Raw genomic sequence first — 25615 nt, forward strand, 5'->3', positions numbered from 1 at the left:
GTTATGACTTGGGTTCAGAACAAAGGTTTGTGCATAGCACCTTGGAACAGCACCCTTCCCCTAGGCCAGGGTTCTCCGTGGTCTGAGGGTAACTGGCCAGCCTTTTTTCATTCTTCTTCTTCTTCTTCTTCTTCTTTTTTTAATTGAAATGAAGCAATGGAAAATAAGCAGGACTTCTCCCCACAAGCTTCTCTATGATGCCCTAAAAAAAGGTCTGTCTCCTAAAAAAGCCTCCACGGACTGTCCTGAAATGAGTTATAAGCCTGCCTTTCAGGCTAAATGTAAGTCACATGTCCTGAGGACAAGCGTGGAGATTTTCAGGAAAATTTCCCAGATCATCTAAAGTAAAACTTGCCTCATCTTTCCCTCGTCACATTCCCATTTGCACATCTTGTCATGATCCCCAAATGCATCTCTCTGTCCTTCAAGAATCCTTCTTTCAAGTGGCTGGAATAGTGGCAGTCCTTTCTCCCTCTTCTTTTATCAAGGTTTCACCCCATCGTGGACCATCAAGGTGATTCTCAGGTAGCAGTTGCCTGTTCTTTTCTCTGCTTGCTAGAATGGCTGCTGGGACCCAGGTGTGGAACCTAGTTAGTGCTCCACAGCCATGGACTAGACTGTCCCAGTCTGCAGAGAAGCAGGACTTTAGGATCTCTTATTCCTATCCACATCAGTGAGGACTAAGGTTTTAGGAACAGGGGAGAAAGAATGTTTTCTTCCCTTTAGAGTCTTTGTTGATGAAGTTCCATTTATTGATTCACAGCATTTGCTCCTACTGTTTTCCCTCTCCTGAACTTTATCTTTCCCTGTCATTAGAGTTAAAAGAACATCTACAAAAACCCCAAACTAAAATCTGCATCCAAAAAACGTCTCTGTGAAATGCGTGGCGTTTAGCAGTTACATCGTAATCCTAGCCAACACCTGGTGTTTGTGAAAGGGACCTCCCAGGGTTCTGAGCCCTAAGAAGATGTCTGTATTAGCAAGAGCAGGCTTGCCTGCTGAGAGGTGAAGCATTTGGGAGGGCAAGGTGAAGGGACAGGCGGGATGAGGTGCAGAGTGGAGAAAGAAGACAAGCTGGGGTTCCGACTTAGCCTTAGGACTGTGATCCATCTCGCCTGGCAGGGTCCTGGTTTGCTATAGTAGCGAAGCATTGATTACAAGAAAAAAAAGATGAAATGGGCTTTTCTCATTCATTATTTTCATCTCCTAGCCGTGGAAGACAGAAAACTGTTCATAGGAATGGTTTCGAAGAAATGTAATGAGAACGATATCAGAGTGATGTTTTCTCCATTTGGCCAGATCGAAGAATGCCGGATTCTCCGGGGACCCGACGGGCTGAGTCGAGGTGAGTGTGCCTTGTATGAAGCCTCTTTCCTTAAGTGCTAATTGGAGCTCTGTGTCACAGTCAAGATAGATGTAGGCACCGCGTACAGCAGGAGGTCACTGTGTAATACGTCCCATGTGATGAAGTTATCCAGCCTGAACTTTTTCACAGTCGCTGAAGTGATCACCTTTTACTTCCCAGGTAGAGAAGGTCTGAGTGCCAGCATATTAGCTCAGGTCATCACTGTCACAGGGGAAGCTGACGGGCTGCCCTGTTACTGCACATCCCTTTTCAACCTCAAATTGAAGTAGATTTTGAGGGGTGAGGAGATGTGGAGGGTGAGAACGGCTTTGTGTGTTTCCGCCTTAGTCTTCTGGCTGTCTGCCTGTGCCTGAAGGAAACCGTAAGGGGATGTTCCTCTTATCAGCCATCCAAGCCAAGAAGCAGTGTCACGGCCCATGTGCAGGGCAGGACAGATACGGGCTCCGTGTAACTGGGTCTGTCCAAGGTTCAAAGAGTGAAGTCCCTGGAATCCCCAGCCCAGGACAGAAAAATGCCTGCCCTGAAGAAGATTGTTGGCTCTCCTTTGCTACCATGATGGAAGCAAAAGTTGTGGCTGGGAGCCAGGATGAAGACCAGTGTTTTTTCAGCAACTCTAGAAAATAGCTGGAATTGGCCGTTCTCTTCCCACGTCTGCCTCCTCCTTGACAAGACCACACAAACCTCCTTCCCTCAACCACGCATGAAGGTTGACATGAGTGTTAACAGTTGTCTGACTGCAGTTTTCAGACCAATCTGAAGTGGAAACCTATGTGCAAAACATTTTTCAGGTTTTTTTTTTTTTTTTTTTTTTTTTAAGAAATCCACATTTTTGAAACATGGGGAGGTTTTCCTTCTCAGCGCAGTTCCCAGTGCAGTTTCCATCGGGCACATTAGGAACTGTGTTCATTTTCAAGTTCTGGTTCTGGGCCATCAGTAGCACCCAAGCCACATGCAGAAAGAAAAAATTGGGCCGTAAGTATCAAGGTGCCAATGTTTCCCCATCTCACTAGTTTTACCTAATTCGAGCACCAAGCGAGGAAGAACATTTGGGTTTTTTGGGGTTTTTTGTTTTGTTTTGTTTTTTGACATAATGCTTCATGATGTCAGCTGCTAGAATTGAGAATTGAAGGCCCAGAGAACAAAAGTTCTACTTACATCTACCTCCAGAGCCCCAAAATGGAGGTAGTCTAGAGGAAAACTAAGAGGAGGCAGAGCACAACCCAGATTTGGATACCTGAATTTTCTTTGGAAAGTGGCTTAAAGTGGGGGGATCAAAAAGGGCAGCAAGGAAATCGCAATTTAACATTCTCTGACACTTCTGAAATGTTGTTTGTTTAACCCTCGCTTCAAAGAAGTGATTTTTCTAAAAGTTGAACAGGATATTAAGTAGAATACCTAAATGGCAGATCCAGTGCCTGAGGCTCCTCTGTACCTGAGCTGCTGCCACTGTCAACCAGAATTGTCCATTGTTGTGATAGACACAGGTCATCAGGAGTGCCATCCTGGCCAGGCCAACTCTTATCACACCTGGCCATCGGATTGTCCTGCTGTCATTTTGTTTATGTAAACATCTCCATCCACACACTCAGGCAGACAATACCATGAGGCCGGACACAGTGGCACATGCCTATAATCCCGGCAACTTGGGAGGCTGAGGCAGGAGATTCACAATTTCAAAGCTGGTCTCAGTATCTTAACAAGGCCCTAAGCAACTCAGCTAGATCGTGTCTCTAAATAAAAGATTTGAAAAGGGCTAGGGAATGTTGCTCAGCGGTTGAGCACCCCTGGCTTCAATTCCCAACACCAAAAAAATAAAAAATAAACCAAAATAAAAAGAATACACTATGAAGAGACAGTGTAGCCAAGTGAGGGAGGAAGGATGTAGGAAAGACATGATGACCTTTTTGTGATCCTCTTTTGGCTGCTGGTTTAATTGGAATCCCTAGCCCCTGCTGCTGTTATTCTCAGTCCCATGTTAGCAAAGTTGCATTTTTCATTCCCCAATGTATAAAACATGGAGAAAGGACAAAAAAGGAGGCCCTTAAAGTAATCACAGTGAGAATTATGGAAGCTTAGAGCTCACTGACCCCAAGTTCCAGTCTGACACAACATGTGACCTTAGTTGATTCCTTTTCCTAGCTCTATTCCTCAGTTTCCCATGTGTTATTAAGGATAGCAGGAAAATCTCTGCCCTGCTCCTCTTGTAGGGAGTCACTGCTCGCTGGGGTGGTGGCCTCACTGGGGTGGTGACTTAGTAGATAGCTAGGAGCTGAAGTGCTGGGTTCTGCTCAGCTCGGCCCATTTCACCTGGCTCCCAAGTCACTGTGTCCCTCTGTCCTGTGGGGACAGGAATGATCAGCACTGGTGCCCCATGGCATCAAGAGCTCCCGGAGCACACATTAGCTCTTTCTGCACACAGGATTTGAAAGCAGCCACGACTTCCATGGGAAAGAGCAGGACACACGTATTTAAAAGGAGAACTTAGCTAATTTGATGTGCCATTTGGTTGATTAGCCAGCACTTGACACCAGAAGCAGCCTGTTTCTGAAACAAGTTGTGGGAGCCCACTCATCAATATTTTATGCAAATGCTGGCCCGATGAAAAGAGTAGAGTACCCCTCCCCCCTTCATTTTAACGGAAAAATAATTTCTGGTGAACTGATGAGAATTCCCTAATGGAAAAAAGAAAATACTCATTTATAACCATTTGTTCTGAAATATAAAGACAGACAGTGGCACTTTTTTTCAATTAGCGGGACCCAGGGACTCCTGGATACAGGGGCCTGCTCCTGAATCAGTGTATTTGTTAAAAGAACAATTCTCTTCCTGCTACTATTTTGCTTTCATTAAAGAATTTCAGTTTTCAATCAAATATTGATGAGTGCCTCCCATTAACGGTGTCGCAGATAAAGGGCGCTCAGCATTTCTTTTTCCCAATGTCTATTGCTGGCTCCGCTATTTAGAAAATAAATGAAAATTAAGTGACACAAGCTTGGCTGCTCTGAAAAGCACCTCCTGAAATCAAACCACGTTATAAACTATGCAGTAAAAAAGTTCTTAAATCAGAATATTTGGTTAGGAGAGTGAGGTGCAGCCCGGTGGTTGGTTGCTCCTTTCCCTGCTTTTACGAACTTCAACTGTAGCAATGGAAACAAAGGGAGCATTTAGCCTCACTGGCTCCCCCACGGGTTCCCTTGTCATTTCTTCAGGCACATCAATAGTCTCAGCTCCTCCCTAGTATGCATTACGCTGAGGTTTCCCAGGCTTGCTGACACTTATCCTCACTGCATCAGCATGGAGGACCAACAGAGCCCCCAGATGTACCTGTCACACCCTGCTAGACCTTAAATTAGAGTCACTGTCTTTTTTTAAAAAAATAATAATTATCATCTACACCTTGGACAGAAAGATTATTTTTAAAGTCCCATTGCTGGTCACCAGCCCCAGCCCCACCCCACCTTCCAGGGCAGTAATCTCAGGAAATGGTGGCAACTTGCTTCTTGAAAACCACTGAGCACCTGCCAAGCACATGAAGCTCCTCTGCGAGGTTAGGACTCCGCCCCACTTTAGACAATCTACCCACATCCAAGTACGCATCTCCCCTTGGGGGTGGTAACCCATTCTTTCTGCCCTCTCTTCTGTTTCTTCTGTTTTGAAAAACATGGTTTGTGGTGCTTTCAGGAAGCTTCATGATACTCAGACTCCTGTGCATGGCAGCGTGACCTCCCGAGGCCTGCTGCGGGGAACCTTCACTGCAAACACCAGCAGGAAACCACAGGCCCACCCATGGCAATCCAAACGAGATGTTTGCTCACAAAAGCAAAACTCGGTTTCTAAACAAGTGTATTGGTCTGACATTATCAGCTTAGCATGTTGATTTCCTAACGCATCCATGTTCTCACCCATAATCCTACAGTCAGAATGAGCTGTCTAGGTACATCCTACAAAGTTTTCTGTACTGTAACAGTTGAATTATCTGTAATGTGGAGACAGTGAAGAAATTTATTTCATTTTTCATTCCCATAAACTGTAGTCAAATCTTCACTACCATTTAAGGTAACTTTCTGCTTGTTTAAGATATTCCAGCTGTGTTTATGGTGTTCCAACATTCCCCTGCCAAAACCCTTGACAAATGAATTGGCAATATTTGCGGGGATGTTGGAGAGCACAGGCTGGAGTTAGCCATTAAATCTTCATCTGTTTTTGTTGTATCTGATCAAGATGTTAGGACAGGGCTTTTGACTGCCCAAACATCTACATGGAGAAGACTCGGTTTTGATTATGTTAGCCCTGTCCACACAATACCTAAACATTCAGATATGTGGAAACTTTTTATCACATACTTCCTGGAGTATTGACTGCATTTTGCCATCTTGTTCTGAATTCAATCTTCCAACCTCATCTCAGTGATGAGATCTTGCCAGCTATGAAATAGGTTGAGGTGCCATAATGAAGAACATCTCCATGCCAGTGTTAATAAACTAACCCAACACTGGGGCTGGTGCAGTAGAGGACTAATTTTTATGTCCCACTATTATGCTGATACCATGTGTTCAGTCAACCCTACCACCACTACAATGATCCAATAAGAAAAATTGACTGCATTAATGCCTTTGTTCAACTGAGAATTAATAAACACCTTTCCATAGGTTAAAATCTCTTCCTTGCTGCACAAGTTACTTTAAATTATGTTTCTTTCAGTTGAAATGTAGCAGGCTGCCACACCTTTTTCAAAGAAGTAGCAAAAAAAAAAAAAAAAAAGCAAGCCCTGACATTGCTTGTGCTTTTAAAAGTACCTGTACTGTACTTTTTTTTTTTTTTTTTTTTTTTTTTTTGGTGTGGAGCAAGAATTCATAGTTCTGTAAAATTCTCTTACAGCTGAAAGAAAGGGTAGAACACCTGAGTTAAGATACCCTTTCAATTGAAATGACAAGTGTAATAGATGTGTTCCAGAATCTTCTCTGTGACAGGGCTACGTGCTTTCCTTAGACCCTGTCTGTAGGAGGAAATTACTTTGTGAAACCTTTCCCCAGTCAATCATCCATCTGTTTTAGCAGCAAGAAGGCAACCTCATCGAAATAAAAGGAATTCAACTCCTTTCATTCCTATTAGTAATCTCAAAGTAAATTAACAGGTTGGCCATAATTATAGGTGAATTTTATTTATTTATTTATTTTTTTGCTGTTGTGCATCTGAAGGTTCTAATACAGTAATTGCATATTCACACAAATTCATACCCAAACCAAAAAAAGGAAAAAAAAAAAGAAAGAAAGAAATGCAGCTTTGTTATTTTGAACATGTCCTTTTTACCCCCAGTCCAATTTCTCCAGCATTTTAGTTGTTAGGGAATTGATGGCTGAGCTAGTACACTCAACAGTCCAAAACAGCTAAGGGCCAACGCTACAGGATCAGAGTGGTAACCTCTCAAGACTCAGAAACCTCCACCATCCAGAAGAGAGGACCAATTTTGACTTACTTCTTTCCAATGGAAAACCATCCAATTAGCTTGTGAGAAAAAGCCAGCAGCCAATTACAATGGTAGAAGCTCACGTGACCCCCTGTTTGTAAAAAGCCACAGATTGGAGGCCTAATCCTAAAGCTACCACTGTGTTTTCAGTGGTATTGAAAGAAAAATTAAAATCTATCCCTAGGACTACCGTGTAGGACTACTACTAAACTTTCCTGTTTTAGTGAAATTACAAAGGTTAACAAGCCACTCTTCCAAGAAACATTTGGTTCTGAAGTTGCCCTTCGTCCAATGTGGCATAGTGAGTGCGTTTTCAACGTGTACTCCCACTTTATAAATGACACGGTAATTTTTTCTCTTAAGTAATTGAGCAGAGCACACAAGTACAGAACTTGACAGAAGCCCCTAAGGAGACAGCTCCTCTCACTGCACCACTGCCAATAGAATAAAAAGGTTAAAGAAGTCATCAGATTTGTCAGATCAGTTTTTGGATGGGGTAAGGATTGTATAATGAGAAGCATCAGTCAAGTTTTTAATTGCAGGTTTCATAGAGAAAAGGGCAATGGTTCAAGTTTGTAGAGATTTAATTTTATTGTTCTATTGCTAATACTTTTCTTCTGAGACCTGCTAATTGCTTTATCTTTCTCACTAAGTTACTTACAAAAGTTCTGCTTGTATGAAATTGTGGTAAATGCATAAACTATGCCTTATTGATTCTTGTTGACATTTTACATGTTTTTAATGCATTTTTAACCTCCAATTGGAAACTGTCAGTTTGGCCCATGTGCCTGGATAATAAGAGCAAATGAAGTGAATGTCACTATCATCTTTTTGACTATTAAAAGTAGAATTGGTCCAGGCTTCGCATGGTTTCAAATGTGTCTCCATTAGATGATTTGCTTTCGCCTCCATTGTACTCTCAAGGCAAGAAGTTAAAAGAAAAAGAGAAATATCTTAGCATTATTTCCTCTGTATAATGTTGGTGATGATCATAGCATTTTTGGAGAGAGATTACTTTGAAACAGATGGTAAATTTGAGACTATAATTTTAGACCTTCAGCATCAATATGGACGCCAGGAGAGGTACTGTCATCTGTCTCACACTCTATTACCCACATCGTCTAGATGCCTTAGAGAAGGCCACCAAATTGCTTTTATTGATGACAAAGGCTGCAGTCAGCCTAGGTACAGGCAGCATGTTTAAATAGTAAGCTTCATCAGTACTCTCCTGTCAGAGAACTAGGAAACGGCTCACATCCATGGCGAGTAGATTTCATTCTGATTTCTTCAGGCCCTCTTAATCGGGAGGTGAATGCAAGATGAATTTCCCATGTACAGAGAGTTTTTGTGTATGATTTTACAGTATGATGCAAAAAAAAGGAAAAAAAATGCATTGACTTATTTTCATGACTGGATGTCATTGTGCGTTGGGGGTAGTGGGCAGGCACTGCTTTCTCTTAATACTGTTTGATTAAAAGGTGCTACGACAGTATTGACTTGATAATCTCACCAGGTACACATGCAGAGCAAAAGAAGAAAACATGTTTTATGGCTCACAAATTGATTTACATAAACCAAACAATCTGCTGGTTGTTTGAATGTAGAATGTTCTATTTTGCTTATTGGCCACAGGGGCAACAATCTCATATTGTTGATGCCAGATTTCTTGCTTTCATGCATTCACTCTGAAATGACAATAGACTTCAGCCTCTCAGTGTTTAGATCTGCTTCATTTGGAAATCTTTTAAGTAGTAATAATAATAATGTTTTGAGGAAATTGAGTGGAACACTAAATTATTCTCTGATACCTAAGTTCAAACTGTGCAAGGCTAAAGAAGCTGAAAATCAATGCACTTTTAAAGTCATTAGAGATCATAAGTGAAATAAGTCTGTATTGCTTTAGCTAAGCTTTTAGTGTGCTGTGGTATTATTATAAAATCAGCCTGAATCTGCATTAATTTCACAGTCTTTTTCTCTAAGAAGCCCAAGGGTGTATGATGAATAAAATGTAAATTTCAGAAGGCAGTGTTTTTATTAGTGCAAAGGGCAATGAGCCGTGTAGTTGGAGCGGTGACCTGCATAGTGGCCAATGCCGCTTACAAGAAGCTGGAACTGGCACCATAGATTCTAGTTATTTAAGAGCACAGTAAAAATTAACATGGGAAGCTTTGCAGGTCTCACAGTAGACATTCAGAGGAATGCGCATTGTCTTGTGTATGTTAGATTGTAGATCGAGTCTCTCTGATTTTAGAAAGTCACAACTTTGAAACACCATAAAGGTTTTCATACAAACAAATCGAATGCAAACTTTATAATTTGACTTTATACATACTATTGAATATTCTCAGAGTAATAGTGCATTGGTTTTTGTTAATAATAAGTCATCCATAATGGATTTGATATATTCGTTTGCATTTGAATAGCATCAACTTATATTCTGATGTATTGATTTTTTTAACTGCCCAGTAGAAATTAAATATATTTATTTGCTGATATTTTGAACTCTTGAAATTTACTAGTTTGCCCTTGGTGTGAGCATTTTCTTATTTACTTCTTAAAAATTAACAACAGAATCTGAAATACAAAGCCCTGATGTGTGGATGCCCTCGGTGTCAAGATTCTTAGCCAAGGAGAAAATGGAAAATAGCAACTTTTTATTTTGGCAAATGCAAAGTAGGTCTTGCAAATTTCAAACCCTGTGGCTGAAAAAAGAAAAAAAGAAAAAGGAAAAAAAAAGGAGTACCCAACTTCCTCCCCTAGTTGCCATTAAAAAAAAAAAAACTACTAAATAAATCTTTCTGCTTTGGTCAGATTAGCAAGTCAGCACTGAGAATAAAAAGCAAAATAAGATAAAACCAAAGAGAGAAGTTGTTTATTTTTATGTACTACTGAGAACAGTGTCGTCTTGTGGCAGTTCTCGTAGACTGTGTTGGTTTAACAAGCGTCCAACCCTTTTGTCTTGTTGTTTTTTGTCTTTCCTGCTCCCTGTCCCCTTGTTTCCCACAGGCTGTGCGTTTGTCACATTTTCTACAAGGGCAATGGCACAGAATGCAATCAAAGCCATGCATCAGTCTCAGACCATGGAGGTACTGTATCATCTGCCCTTTCTTTGTTTTCTTTGTGCAAATGATGGGGAATGGTAAAGCAATTCTCTCCTGTGTGGATTGTTCACATGACAATCACAGATTTAAACTTTCACCATCTTGCTTTTTATCCATTCATTTTCATCCTTCTCCTACTCTCCCTTCCTCCCTCTCTCTCCCTCTCCACCCCACTTCCCTCCCTCTCTGTCTCTGCTCTCTCTCTTCCTCTTCTCTCTGCATTTTCCCCCTAATGACTTGAAATGCATTTAGTAAAAAACCTTCCACTTTCTCTACTGTTATCTTTTGAGCCTTGTATGGAGCAGCCCAGGTCCTGCAATATAGTCACTGGGCACTTTAAGCAAAGTGTCCTTCTGGACCTAAAAGATCAAATGCATCCCTTCCCCAGGATTGGCGTGGGTGAAACAGCTACAGCCCCTACCCACAGTGCTGCTTGCCCTGTACTAAGTCAAAAGGTTCTCTTTTCAATGCAGGACCAACCTGCCTGTAATTTAGTCAGATAAAATTGTGGTTTTGCATGTTAAGAATGGTGGAGAAAGTTAACCCTTCTCCCACTTCACAGCGTGATGCTAATTTATGAGAGTCCCCAGAAAAAAAATTAGATTGGTCTCCGTACTTAAAGATGAGCAATAGCAAAGAAACCCTTTATGAAGGCTCAAATTTGATCTCTTAATGAGATGAGAGTGACTTTAGGGAAAGATAAACACTCAGATGTGGATGCATACCTACAAATGTAGATAGATGGTTCTATATTTTAGTCTGTGATTTGGGTCATGGCCTTTCTAAATTTTGCACAAAAGCATTCCAAGAGTGATATGCTGTTACTTATTCTGTACTGTCTGATAGAATCATTTGGGAGTGCATGTTCTGCTGTGTTCTGTACACTGTATATCTTTGTGTGTGGGTGATCTCTAGAGGTGGTGGCCTTGTGGTATTATCTGAAGCTATGTTTTTTTCATTTTTTGAAAACAAAAAGATATTTTCAATTTTATTTAATGTGCAAAAAAATATTAAATTGTTTGAGCTTCTTTTGTGCTCCCATTTTGTTGGGGCTTTATTTTTTTTGTTTGTTTTTGTTTGTTTTTTTTGCAATGCTGCACCTCCCAAAGCATGCTGGGAGCTAAGTGATCATTATGCGTCTTGTTTTGTGGGCAACTTTTTTGTAGTGAATCAAAAAGCGGGTGGCAAGGGGGAAGGAGTGTGCATGGCATTGTCATTAAGTGTTTACTGTACTTTTCTGAGTTGTGATATCAGCATTGCAAAGCCTACTGTCTTTTGAACATTCATTTTGACTTTGATATTCCTAACATCCTATATAATCGATGTGTTTTCCTTTCAGTGCAATGCATTTTTAAGACACTCCCTCCCCCCTACCTGAAGGCAAGCTCAGGTGAAAATCGGCCACGATAGGAAATGATTAGCAGGATTTGAAATCTCTAGGAATCCAATCTTGTACAACATTGCAGTCACATATGTGATAATGTTTTGGTTTCCCTTTTTCTCGTAGGCCGCTCCATTATTTGGGATTTCCAGCTATTTTTCAACTTGGAGATTAAAGTGAAAGTGCTGTTAGGGGAAAAAAAATTACCTGAATTGATCTTTCATAGATGTGTTTCATTCTTAATTATTTTTGTTTCCTGTAATTTAGGGATTTACACCCAATTTGGTCTCTCCTTAGTGAATTTTTTAACCTAAGTCCTTTCAGCTCTGTTAGAAACATTGCCATCCCCTCCCTTCACTCAGAGTCCCCAAGTGATGATACAGAGACTAAGGATGGGGCCTGGGTCTCCAGTGCTCCTCTAGGAGATCATAAGCCAGTACTAGACATGAACCAAAATGGAGGAACACAAGGCTTTCATCCTGGAAAGACCCATTAGAGGGAATGGGGCCTATTTATTCCTAAGAAATCCTTGATCCTTTATCATTAATATATCTGTTGTTTTTAAAATTGGACATCAATGCTTAAACAAAAGGACCCCCAGACACTTTAGTTTTTAAAAATTGACATTTAAGTAGAAGATTATGTGCTATGCAATTACATTATAAATACACAACTGAAGTTGATAGTTTAACTTTTTAACTAATTACATTATTTTCAGGACTCTGGCATACATCTTTAACCAAGATGTATTATTTAATTTAAAATGATGTGAATATTATAAGAATAAAGTCTTTCAAACACTTTTACATTGTACCTTCTATCTCTCCACCTCCCTGCACTCTACTCCCATTTTCTGTTTCATGATTTAAATGAGCCATTTTAAAAGCCATAATCATTGGTCTAATCTTCCGCCTTTATTTCGCTTTTTTAGTATTTTAAGCAAGAAAAAAAATAAATGTACTATTAGGAGGAGATGCCGTTATTTGTTAGGGACACATTTGATACAACAGTATCACCTCTTTTTCCATGCAAAACTTTCTCTCTCTAATTTCCATTTTCAGAGTATTTTGCCCTCTGTAAAGTGACAAAGTGCCGGGGAAGGTGGCTCAGTGGTTGAGGCCAAGTGCAAGACCCTGGGTTCCATCCCTAACACCACAAATAAATAAAATAAAATGACCAAGTGCTGAAATATGGAGCCAATTTTTAAAATGAAGTACAGATTTTTTATTAATGGTGGAAATGTTATTTTTAAGCAATTTACTGACACTTTCTGTACCGTGACTCTGCCTACCAGAGCTGAAGACTTCTTAAGCTGGAAGTTCACTAAAACACCCATCTCACATTTCTCACTCCACTCCACTCCAATAACAGACACCATGGTCTCATGTATTGACAGCTACATCCCAAGGTGATGGGGGAGGGAGGGGTATAAGCTTGTTTTCTACAAGAAACAAAAATGACCTAAAAGGAAAGAAAAGGAAAAGATTATTTAAATAGAATATCACATTTCTAAGAGGAGAGAAAGGGGTCTCTCAGCATGCTGAGTTTCAATAAAAGTTTCTGTTTAATCCCTTGAGTAGAATTACTTCTTTTTACCTCAGCAAAATTTAACAGCTCTCACAGTGACGTAGTGTGCAGACAGGCCACACCAAGACACAGAAAGAGCCAGGGAGGTAGGAGGCCCATTTTTGCTGCGTTCTTACCAAGTGGCAGCAGTTTTAAAGGTGCTTAGGAAAGAAGCATGGTGCTTGAGGTACTAGGCCAGTTATTTCCCCCAAAGAATGTGTCTGCCTCCAAAACAAAATCATCCTAGAATAGGGTCTTTGGCCATTTCTCACTACCCCTGCTCTCTGCCTTTTCAAGGACATTAAAACTGAAAAAGCTGCTAGAAATGTGAGGTTCGTCAGGGAAAGAAGCCACCCAGAATCCTCCTCCTGCCATTCACAGCATCTCTCCTTTGACTAGAATGTGCTTCTGGTTCTGCTGGTGTGCAGTAGCTCTAGAGACTTTAGATAGAGAGATGTGACAGGGGAGGAAGAAGAGGGGCCTTTCTGAAAACATGTGAACAGTTATTTTGGTCAGTGCCTATATTTTCTGAATATCTCCTTCCTTCTTCATCCACGTTCCTAAAATGAAACCCACTTCTCTGTTATCGTTGTTCAAACACACGAAACTAAAAATTGGAGGGAGTTTTCAGAAAAGATGAATGAGAGACATTCTTAATTCCCATGACGGTGCTGCCCCCTTGTCCTTTGCTCAGGTAGAAACAGGCAGACACACAGAGGCAAGGCCATCTTTGAGACAGCCAACCACGAAGCTTAGACATAGATCAGGTCTTTTGTCTCAAAGGAAGTCCTGGAAGGCTGAAGGAAGACGCAGGAGGAGAGGAGGAGAGGAGATATGAGGATCAGAGCAGGAAAGCAACCAGCAGATCCCCCATCAAAACCCAGGACAGGATCTGGAGTGTTCTATTGATAGTACTATTCAGAGAAGAAGAAGGAATATCAAACCATCTTTAAACCATCCCAGACCATTCCATGTGCTCTGAGAGAGATAGATCCGGTGCTGACTGAGGGCCCTGAGAGGATGCGACCCAGCTGTAACTTCCTCTTCACTTTCCAATGTGTCTGACCACAGGGCTGCTCTTCACCGATCGTGGTGAAGTTTGCTGATACCCAGAAGGACAAAGAGCAAAGGCGCCTCCAACAGCAGCTGGCACAGCAGATGCAGCAGCTCAACACTGCCACCTGGGGGAACCTGACAGGGCTGGGCGGACTTACCCCACAGTACCTGGCGGTAAGTGCTCCCCACCCAGGAGAGAAACACACCCTGCCATCCGCGAAACCCCGAAACCCCATTGGCCACTGAGTACACTCAAGAATTCATTTTCCATACATTTTGAGTCTGGAGAATTACTGAAACCACCAAGTATGCAGAATATTCTCCCAAGCTAAATTGGCTAGCATAAGAATGTGACCAACTTAGTCCTTGCCTAACAGGCTGGGCAAAGTCCCCTGGGCTAGACTCCTACCCAGTATGTCAAGGCATCCTACAACTCTGTGTTCTGAAAAAAGACACAGCATGCTTAATGGCCCATGAGCTAAGAATGTTGACTAGCTGGAAGGTTGATACCTGTCAGGACCTCTTCTGAGATCTCCTGGGGCTTTTGAGTCTGCATTTCAAGCCTTCCCAGTGAGCCCACCTTGAACACATCAACTGTTTCCTACTTTCTCCTTGTAAAACCAGAGAAATAAGGTTCACTGCAAACCAAACAGACCCATTTCTCTTGGCCATTCCTTAGCATCCCTGCTTTCTAAACTTTTACTTTCTAAGAGTTTCCTCTGTTACCATTTCACTTAGTCATTGTCTCTACTGAAATACAGTGGCCAGAATTTAAGCCACTTCCCTAGTAAGAGCTAAATGGGACAGAGTAGTGACCCCTAGTGGATTTAAAACATCTTCCTGGAGCCTGAGAGTGGCATTTGCAGTAACTGTGTCCAATGTGAGCTGGGAGGCATTGGATACTGCTAAATTATATTTTTACTCCAGCTGCTACAGAGTGCTTCTCTCTCCATTTTTCTACTTTGGAGCCTAAATGTTAGACTTCACATTTATTAATTTAATTTCATATAGTGAGTCTGGGCCTTTTATTCCAGCCTCAAGAGAAAGAGAACAAACATGCAAGCACATACACACGACGTGTCCTAATTCTGTCATCTTACATTTTAACTATCCCTCTCAGGATTGGATCATCCATTAGCTTTACTTTCTAGCAGAAACTGCACTGTTTTCTAAGACAGTTACCTTGAAAAGGGAGAGTGTCCTATTGTAGAGATAAGGAAAGGGAGGCTCAGAGACTAAGTAGCTTTACCTTCTTACCCATCCACCCCCGGTGCCCAGAGGGGTCTGCAGTAGAACAGCTGTTGGTTAATGGATGAGACACATGCTCTTCCTGTCTTCATCTGCTTTGTTAGCAAAAGCATTGACCAAGTTTATTGTCACCTTCTGGCCATTTCTCCATCTTATCATTGAAGATACCATGAAAGATTTTGTCAGACATCTTGCTAAAATCTACATATGCTCTACTTAACAATTTGTGTTTTCACAAACTCATGCTGTTGGAATGTTCACAGTCCATCAGTTTGATTGTGTGGACCAGAACTCTTATCCAAGATTGATCCATGCCTACCTTTTCACTGTTGGTGAAAGTCAAGCTTCCTGCTCTACCATTTCTGAGAACCAAAAGGAGAGGCAGGTGCCTGCCCTCAGGATTCCTGTGTCACCTGCACTCCACAGTTCACAGAAATCTCTGGTGCATGTCTCTGTGACCACATCTGCCAATTATTTGCATACCTGAAGAAGAATTAATTTTAACATCAATTATAAAAATGTGTTGCTATAAACTCTCTTTTCTCTCCTGATAGGCCCAGATTTTTTCTTATCCATGTTCGCTTTACCCCTTCCCTTTGAAAGTCCTGTCCTCTGAAAGGGCTTATGGAATTTAAGGCATCCCCTGCCTCCATGGGGAGCCCAAATGCTGGCCCTGGCTCACCAAAGATTACTTATCCATGGAAATAATCCTTGGTGATAGTTTCATGACAGTCCAGGTATTTTCCCTTACCTCAACAGATGTTATTAATTTCTCAAAATGTCTTCAAAGCTAATTTAATTTTACAACTTTACATTTTTTTTAAATATTTATTTTTAGGTTTTAGGTGGACACATACCTTTATATTTATGTGGTGCTGAAGATCGAACCCAGTGCCTCATGCATGCTAGGCAAGTGCTCTGCCACTGAACCACAACCCAGGCTCTACAACTTTAATTTTTAAAAACATCTAATGTTTAAAAACAACACGCTTGGTGTTTTTACATCACTTGATACATGCTCATTTTTGAGTCTCATCCAACCATGGAATTTTTCTTATCAAACAGAAGAAACCTTTACTTACCCATAGAACATCAGTGTTCTATGTTGTTTCACACAGCTCCAAATAAGTTCTGAAAGCTTTTTCTAATGCATCTTGGAATTCGTCCTGTTCCTCCTAAGCATATAGTGCCATAACAATATTCCAGTAGTAATTTGGTAAATCTTTATCTGTTGGTATCCAGGTACTTTGGAACATGAGAGGTAACTGTGTTCCATCCTCATAGTGTAATACCTAAACTAACCTACAGCTCAACTAAGTTGGATGGGAACTGGAACCCCCCTCATGCCTTAACCTGTAACACCCACTGATTCTATGTGGCAGGAAAAAGGTGTTTTCAGGGGAAAACGCAGACTTTTTAACAAGCATATTCATTTCTTTTTAAAAAGATTCTGATATATAATGCATAGCTTCAATATACAGACAGGTAGCTAATTCCAAATTTTGACAAATAATATGTTCTCTCTGCCAGTGCAGACCATCTTAAAGTAGCTGACCATTTTCTCGGCCATATGGATGTGGCTGTATGTGTAAGGGTGTGACAGATACACTTATGTCTATAGTGATCATGATGATCTTCATGTTGGCCTAAGAGTCAGTAACCCAAGTGCTTCTGATGAGGGATAAAGAAAGCTGAACTGTGAAGAAAAGTAGAAGAGGAGGGGATGGACCTTGATTGACAGAGATGAGTTATGGTAACTACTAGACTACAGAGAGATATAATTAGTCATGCTATGTTGGTTTCAATAGATTTAACACCTGGTTGTTAAAAAGAGTAAATTGATTAATTGTTTTAAGGCAGCAGTGTTAGTGAGTTTCCCCAAGTGTCTGTGTTTCTTAATAGAGATTAGACATTAATATGGATTTACAGCCCCAGCTCTGGGGACCTTCAGTCTATCAATTGCAGCAGTCGCAACCGGCCACGTAAATGTAAAGGAAGAGAGTTTGCCGGCACTTTAATGAGGAAGTTACTTTGTCCTCATCTCTGCAATGTTCTGACTTGACACTTGTGTGCTCATTTGCAGCTTCTGCAGCAGGCCACCTCTTCCAGCAACCTGGGTGCATTCAGTGGCATTCAGCAAATGGCTGGTAAGTCCTGAAGCCTGTCTTTCCTTTTGACCATGCAGTTGTCGGGGTTCATTCAGAGGGCCAGAGAAAAGAAGCAGGGAAAAAGAACAAAGAGTAATTACCAAACTTATTAGCTTTCTGTCTTAGGCGTTAAAATTGGAATCAGTTGCTCCCGAGTGGTTCTTCTACTTTTGCATTTCCTACCTACCCTTCCATGTGGGTAACAGTTATAAGGTGAGGGGGCTAAGAATTCCTCTCTAGGATGCTCTGTAGTCATTGTTTGTTGTTGTTGTTATTTTAATGGGATTGATTACTGGAGGATTTCCAGCAAATTTCTATATCCAGTACAGCCAAAATGATTGACATACCTCTAACATTTTAATAATAGGCAGTCAATAAAAATGTTCTGACCTCCATAATGAAAGCCAAGATTGCAGTCCTATATTTGATACAGTTTGTAGTCCCTTGATAATGACAGACAATTAACAGGGTGCCTTTTTTTTTTTACTTTAGTACCCCAGTTGACAGAATTGTGCATCAGAAGCTTTTATGTAAAAGTATAATCTTTGTTCTCAAGAAAATCAAAGTGCGACTGCATTTGAAAGGCAGCTCATTGAAGGATTCCTTTTCATAATGAGCTGTGCCAGTAGTTGCTGAGGCGCAGTGATTAGTGAAAGGTCACTCCTACTGTGCCACCGTCCATGCTGATACCCTACCTTTACACGGGGCCAGAGCAGGCAGCGTGTGCAAGAAATCAGAACACAGGTGCCCATTAACCTGCTGGGAGGAACAGTTAGGAAGCTTTTTCCTTGTTTGATTCCAAAAGGGTGGGGTAGGGGGGATAAATAAAAGAACAGATTTTTGGCATATTAGAGTGAAGCACAGTTTGCTTTTATCAAGGACACCCTGAATCAATGAAATGAAGCCTAAGCATGCTACATAAAAGCCAGATTTCTTTACCTGTCACCATGAAAACTCATTTTTCTCACATTTTTTTTGTTCAAATGCATATCCTTGTTTTTTTTTTTTTTTCTTGTTTTCACTTTGAATCTGAAAAGATTTTCCCTGTGCATTCTCCCCATGTGTCTTATGACCTTCAGCCCAGCCAGGATGGTGGTCCGTGGGCTAATGGTAACTTGTTGTCTGATGGTATGCTTTGGCTTACATCAAAAATACTGCTGAATGATTTCTTGGGTTTCAAATCATTTGGCATCACCTGTTTAGTTAGCTGTAATATAGCTTTTAGGTTATTGGGGGAAAAAAGGTGTCTGGAAAACATAGTTAAATTAGTGCAGTATATTTACAAATAGCTTGGGAAGCTCGTCTTGGAACTAAGAATCACATTGAATGATTAATTTATTTTTCAATTCTATGAAGAGAACTGGAGCAACATTTGTAAAATTTTCAGGAGCCTTTTTATTTAAAAGAAAAAAAAATGGCATACCCTAAAATAAATGCTTAGACCTGTGACATTTTTCAGCTGATTGGAGGTTTGTTTCTCTTTACACGGACCCACCCAGATCCAAAATTAGGGGCTTTCCTTAGAGGAAGCCTCAGGCTCTCTCATTTCTGCACCTGAATAATGCAGAGAAGGTCACTTAGTCCTGAGGCTACTGCCCGGCTTGTCTTCCCAGGTGGATGGAGGGCCCTGTCATTTGTCATTAGGATGTATGCACCTCAACCATGCCAACCACAGGTCAGGACATTAGCATCTACATGTTCCACATGCTCATCTGAAAACTAAGAGGGTCTGAGACTCACCTCAAAAGGTGCCATGTAGCAGATGGCTAATTTAAAAGCCTTCTGTAAATGCTCTGGGCTTTCCAAAATACCCATTTCTTAACCCTTCAACTTGTTAAATTCAGCATGCTAAGTCTTCCCAGGCTGTGAAATCAAATGCTGACCTGTCCATTTTCTATCAACCTCTTGAATATTTAAAGTTTTCAAAATTTAGGTGCCAAAAACTCTTGTCTTCTTGGGTGATTTCTATAAAAGTCACCCTCTATTTGTATGGGTAATCACATCTCATCTTCCTAAGGATGTGAAGCATTATGGTTTAGAGAACTTTCTTTTTTCCAGTTTAAAAAAAAAAATGGCCTCTCCCACTCCTGTCTTTTCCCAAAAGCTGGGCCTCACTTGTCTTTGCCATTAACCTATACCAGTATTACGAAGTGGTCATGGTGGGTTGGGAATAGAGGTTATTTCCTAGAAGAAGCTTTGCCCGACTCCCCCAGGTGTGGGAGGGGTGCTCTCTTTCCCAAGCCCCTCCCTTCCTTCCTCATATCTGCATACACTCCCTGTTCTTGATGCTCTTAGCCACTCCGTGAGCTTCAAGAGGGCCTGCCCTGGTGGCTGATGGACTCAGCCTCTAACTCCTCTGTGAGGTGCTCATGGCTAGTTGTGAAGGGATGAATGAATAAATCTGTAAGTGAACAGATGTAAATTTGTATTTTGTATGCATTCCCAATAGAGCTTAAGTTAAATGAATGAAAGAAATTTGGTTTTAGCCATATATATATAATATATATATATAATGAACTAAGAATTTTTGAATTAAGAATTTTGGTTAGCCATGTATATACATAAACAACAACAAAAAACATTATATAAACTAAATTCAGTATCTTCACAAATGAATTGTTGGGCATTTGGAGGTAGTGTGTATACTATAAAACATGTTCTAGAGCACATTCTATATAACACATACCAGCAGAAGCCATATGGTAACAGTATCCAGGGAGCCCAAGAGGTCATTTATCTACAATCCCACCTGATATTAAAGTGTGTATTGATGGACTGGGGGTGTGGCTCAGTGGTAGAGTGTCTGCCTGGCATGCACAGACCCTGGGTTTGATCCCCAGCACCACACAAAAAAAAAAAAATTGTTGAGTGACTGATATTGTGACATAGTGAGAATGAACACATACACAATTCATATGCAATTTTTATGTATTAAAGTGGCATATTAAAAAACTCCACATATAAAACTCAAGTACTCCCGCTTAGAATACTATCACCAAAGAGAATGAAATATTTTGGAAACCATAATATTTTGCTGTGAATAGCTCTCGACACATAATGGCCTGTCCTTCAGGAGATTGAGGTTTATAGTTAGAGTCTTAAAAATCCCTCATTTATATGAGTAAAGCATTTTCTGCTTGAGGAGAAAATAAAGTAAAGCCAAAAAAAGAAACAGAAAAAGAAATTTTAGACGACAAGTTACTAAGTAGTTGCATCAATAAAATCTAATGAGACATCAGCTATACTTTTTTCCCCAAAATAATCTTAACCATTTTCCTTTCAAACTAAAAATATCTTTAAATGTGTTTTATTATTTCTATAAAGGGAATCTTTTCTAAATATGGAATTTAAAAGCAGAAAATGGATTAGGATCAAATCTTTTATCAGCTGAATCCTTTTATATATACACACTGTCCTCTTTGAAGGTGATTGATTTTATTTTCCCTCTTAAAACTTCTAATAAAAACTTGGCCATTTCTCACTCATCAGTGGTATTTGTTCAGTTAAATTTCTAAAATATGGGAAACCTGGGGCCTGACTTTGGACGAAGGATTTGGATTTTCCTTGAAGGAATAAGGGAAAAGTAGCTTTTTGACTTTTAATTTCGTTCTAACAACTATCACATCTGTGAAAATCATTCTGATAGAAAAAAAAAAGTTTGCAGATAACCTAGATCCTTGTAATCATCATGCAGTTTATTCCCACAGTGTGCCAAGGACCAAATCAGTGCTTTGTTACCAAATTACAGCTGCAAACATGGAAGTACAAAAAGATTAAATAAGTTATGGGAGACGACAGCATCAGTAAGTGGCACGATATAGATTCAAATAACTCAAATCTCACAACTTTATGACGGAGGGGTTATCATACCCCATTTTATAGGTAGTCTCTTTAACCTCGATTGATAAACTTACTCCAAATCACTAAACTAGTAAGCATGGATCCTCATTTTCAGTCCAACCTAGCCTGATCCAATACCTAAGCTGTCTGTGGCCTCCAAACTTATAAAACACAGAGCCTTCCTCTCCTTACCCCATTATGAATCAGCCTACTATGGGAGGAATAGAGGAACTCTACATAAAGCAGAAGGGTTGGAGGGGAAGGGAGGAGGGCATGGGGTTAGAAATGATGGTGGAATGCAATGATCATTATTATGCAAAGTACATGTATAAAGATACGAATTGGTGTGAATATACTTTGTATACAACCAGAGATATGAAAAATTGTGCTCTATATGTATAATAAGAATTGTAATGCATTCCTCTATAAATATATATAGAAACACGGAGCCTCATATCTCAGCCAGTTCAGGTAATGTCAGCATAAATGCACGTGCTACAGTGATTGACTACAGGAACAATTTAACAGGCCAAATAATGAGTTGAATTCCAGCCTGAGCTAGAACCCCATAACTATTAAAAAGGAAGCAATTCAGAGAAAGTAACTGGAAACTGCCTCCCTTCATTCTGGAAAATATTTCCAGTTTATTAAGAGTAGGTCATTCTTCGTTGGGGGGGGGGATTTTTTATTTTTTTAGAATGAGGAATTCTTCTTTAAAAAAATTATAGATATTTGAAGTTATAGGTGAAGAGAAATTATCTGTTGATGAACAAGGGAAAATGCTTCCTTTAAATTCTGATTTTCAGTAAAGCTGATGGTAATTCTCTTTCAGATTTTCTGGTCTAGAATTTTTTAAAATTTTTATTTTTTTTAGTTTTAGGTGGACACAATCTCTTTATTTTACATTTATGTGGTGCTGAGGATCGAACCCAGTGCCTTGTGCATGCTAGGTGAACGCTCTACCACTGAGCCACAACCCAGCCCTAGAATTTTTAAGTTAACAAAATTGCAGAGTACAAATATTTGCTTAAAACAACAAAATAGCTCTCCTTTTATCAATTTGAATTCTCCCAGAGAAGACTGTCTTGGAGTGTCTGTCACAAGTGGAGAAGAGGGAAGGCGTTTGCACAATGTATGGGAGCCCTGAGAAGCTCCACTTGGAGCGGCTCCCAGTGTGGTGGAGCGTGCATGGTAGGCCCACAAAGACCCTGTGTTCTTCCTGAGTCTCCAGCAGTCCGCACCACAGACACTTCCTGCGAATGTGCTAATAGGCCTTATGAGAATGTTCTATAACCACCCATCTGTCACTTTTTAACAGACCTGATTGGCAAGCACTTGTAACAACTGACATCTGTTCTCGCTTATTGATATGCAGATTTATGGTAATTGCTATGAACAATAAGACACAAAATTACCTAAGGTGAACATTAAATTAAAATTTCATGCCCTTCTCCTTATAAATAATTTTTTTAAAATCTTATGTTTCAAGTAGGCATATTGCGCATCTGTTTTGTACATAATTTCTTCGTTTGGAGAAGGATTTTTTTTTCCCCAAGTAATGAATGAAAAGTGGATCCCTGTATTCCCAACTTATTTTTTTTTCCCCTTTTACCATCATCATAGCGGCTCACTGTTAGATTTCCTAAAATTTCAAATGTTTTGCATGTCTCGTCACCCCACTTATTGCCCCTGGTTTGAGGGGTGCCCATCTGAGCAGAGTGCTTCGTGAAGTTAAATGTCAGTTTTTCTTCTCAGAAAAGCTAGCTGTGTGCCAAGCCAGAACGAGCTTCCGGAAGGGTGACAGGCGCCTCTCCGTCTGGTGCCCTTTCATGGTGATTATGTAGGAGTAAGAGAAAGTGTGACTAGGGGGGTGGAAAATGAGGAGGCGCCTGTGACAGGAGCTGAGAAAGAGGGAAAGGACAAGGAGAACTCACACACCCCAAAGAAGAAGAAAATAGGAACCAGAAATATGAATTTCAAAATGAGCAGGAGCAGGCCCCCCACCCCACCCCCCATGGCCTGTGGAACCTGGACCTGACCCTGGGGAAGAATAATGCAAAGCAGAAAAGGAGGCAGCTCACTCCTGGGAGCAGGCTCAGGGTCTGGGGTAGCCCAGGCCTGCAGGGTGACACTAGAGAAGGTGGTGTAACTGGAGATAAGACTCGGTGAGCCTGTCCTGACCCAGCTGCCCACGTGGTTTCCATAACAGGGGCAGTGACTTCCTCCGAGGGAGGAAGGGATGATGAGATGCCACTTCCCAGGTGAGGGCTCCCAGGCTGTGGATGCATGTCAGTTGGCACACACACATGCTGTTGCCACTGAAGGGTTCGGAAGCACTGTGTCCAAAAGAAACGTCCCAGGCTCCTTCCACTTGCCCCAGACTCATTTCCCTGACATCAGTAGCATTTAGAAGACCAGGGTGGTTCAGGAATGTCCTTGAGGAGGGATGAGCTAGAGAGTAGGCAGAAGGCCTCTGCCTGGCAGACACAAGAACATTGGGCAGAGGGAAAAGGCGCCTTCGTTACCCGGCAGTCTCTGTCCAGGTTGCACCCCATTTTATAGGTGATCTTTGTGAGGTTCTGCTCTGTGAGCTTCCTGGCTCTGCTCGAGTCCTCCTGAGTTTCAGCTGTGCCCAGAAACGCAGCTAAGCCTGCAGAAGATCTGATGTGGTGGGCTGCTTCTGTTGGTGCATGGGTGGGTGTCTTTGTTCTGAATGGGAGAAGGGGCTGTTTCCTTTCCTCCTCCTCCTCCCCTGTTCTCTGTGTCATCACTCCTCAGCTATCACTTCCCGAGTCTTCCTGTCACATAGTCACTGTCCCAACCCTAGACTTGTCACTTAATGGCTTCCTGCTAGGACTTGTGTCTTTTTCAAGTTGTCTAGATTTTCCTTTTTTTTAAAGTCTATCACAAAAAACATTTTGCACATGATCTCTCTCTCTCTCTCTCTCTCTCTCTCTCTCTCTCTCATACACACACACACACACACACACACACACACACACACACACACCTCTTCATAAAATTTCAGGAAGTTCATAGACCACCTGAATCCCTCTGAGGGCCCCGAGTTGTTTGGGAAAAGCAGCATGAACAGCCTCAGTATGGAGAAGAGGCCAGGGGTCCATTGGTTCACCAGGGCACTTGACACCAGTGGTCTCTGGCATCTGGGATCCTGGTAATGGATGCAAAAGGAATAACATTAAGAAATTTAAGAATTCAGTGATTTAGAGAGCAAGACATAATGCATAGTCACAAAGTGGTTACTGGTTAACTCAGTTCTTAGCTACTAATGAAGATCTAATTCAGTTCCTGGATTTCAGACACCATGATTAAGTGGAGAACAGGACTGTAAGACACTGTCTCCCAGGCCTGCCGTTCCCACTCCCAGGTCTCGAATTTGCTTCTGCTGGATTAACAGGCCTTCCCTGGCAGCTTCATGGGCTGAGTGCATTATATGGTGGCAAGCCCACTCTGGGCAACTGTGCAGGTTACAGTTGACTTCTAGTGCCCCGGCCACAACTCCTTTTAAACCCCGCACCATTCCATCCCCTTCCTTCCTCTCCTCCCTGTCCCTCCTAAACTTTTCTGAGGTACGAAGTTTAATGAAGTAAGTAAAGACCAAGACACAAGGACAAACAGGCAAAAGAGGCCCAGATGGGGACCAAGAGGACAGAAGGGACACAACAAGGAGGCCAATTCAACAAGGAGAAGGCAGCTACATGGAGAAGAAAGCAGAATTCTCACATTTACCCAGGCCTGCTCCCTGGGGTGTTGCCCTTGCAGAATGGGAAATGGTGTTTTGACCTCCTCATACCTTAGTTTCCTCTCTCTCTGGCCTGCACACAGCAGTAAGGCCACCACCGTGTGGGTTTGTTATGAATACCAAGTCAGGGACCACACGTAGAGCACTGAGGATGCCTGGCACGTGCTTTATCTTCTTGACCATTGTCCTCATTATTTGAGGTAATACTGCAGTTACTAGTCTTGCCAAGAGTCTTCCTCTTTGAACAACTACTGGGCATTGTTCTTGGACATTTCCATGTATTGACCCTCAAGAAGTAGGTTCCATTATAATTCCACTTGGCCCTTGGGAACCCCAAGGCACAGAACCAATTTGCTCCAGGTGGTCTGGTTGGAGTAGTGGACAGAGCTGGGTTGATTTAAACCCAGGGCATCTGAGATTGGAGCTTGCATGCTTCAACACCAGCACAACCACCTCTGCTGAGTGGCAGTGTCACTGTTGCCATCAAGAATTCTGTGCATTCCAAGCCTTAGGAACAGGAGATAGTGAGAAGAACAGGATGTCCCTGCCAGCCCTACACTGAGAAAAGCAGAAATGTGGGGGTTACCACTGGGAATGGGGCCCCCATCTGGAAAGTTGGCTGGTGCACCTCTGTGGTACTGAACACTTTTATTTGGGAGTGGTATTTGGGGGGAATCGGG

The 25615-nt window shown here is 41.4% G+C and overlaps 1 protein-coding gene across 31 annotated transcripts in view; it reads left to right on the forward strand.

Annotated features, from left to right (window-relative positions):
* Celf2 (CUGBP Elav-like family member 2) overlaps nt 1–25615 on the forward strand; it is a 780843-nt gene that overhangs the window by 705560 nt on the left and 49668 nt on the right. For all 31 annotated transcript variants that reach the window (XM_078023205.1, XM_078023206.1, XM_078023196.1 and 28 more), the window contains 4 exons: nt 1211–1345; nt 9840–9919; nt 13953–14111; nt 17269–17332. In XM_078023205.1, the coding sequence (XP_077879331.1) occupies nt 1211–1345; nt 9840–9919; nt 13953–14111; nt 17269–17332 (438 nt within the window). The remainder of the gene's footprint in view (nt 1–1210; nt 1346–9839; nt 9920–13952; nt 14112–17268; nt 17333–25615) is intronic.

The sequence above is a fragment of the Ictidomys tridecemlineatus genome, chromosome 10, assembly GCF_052094955.1.
Source record: "Ictidomys tridecemlineatus isolate mIctTri1 chromosome 10, mIctTri1.hap1, whole genome shotgun sequence".
NCBI lineage: Eukaryota > Metazoa > Chordata > Mammalia > Rodentia > Sciuridae > Ictidomys > Ictidomys tridecemlineatus.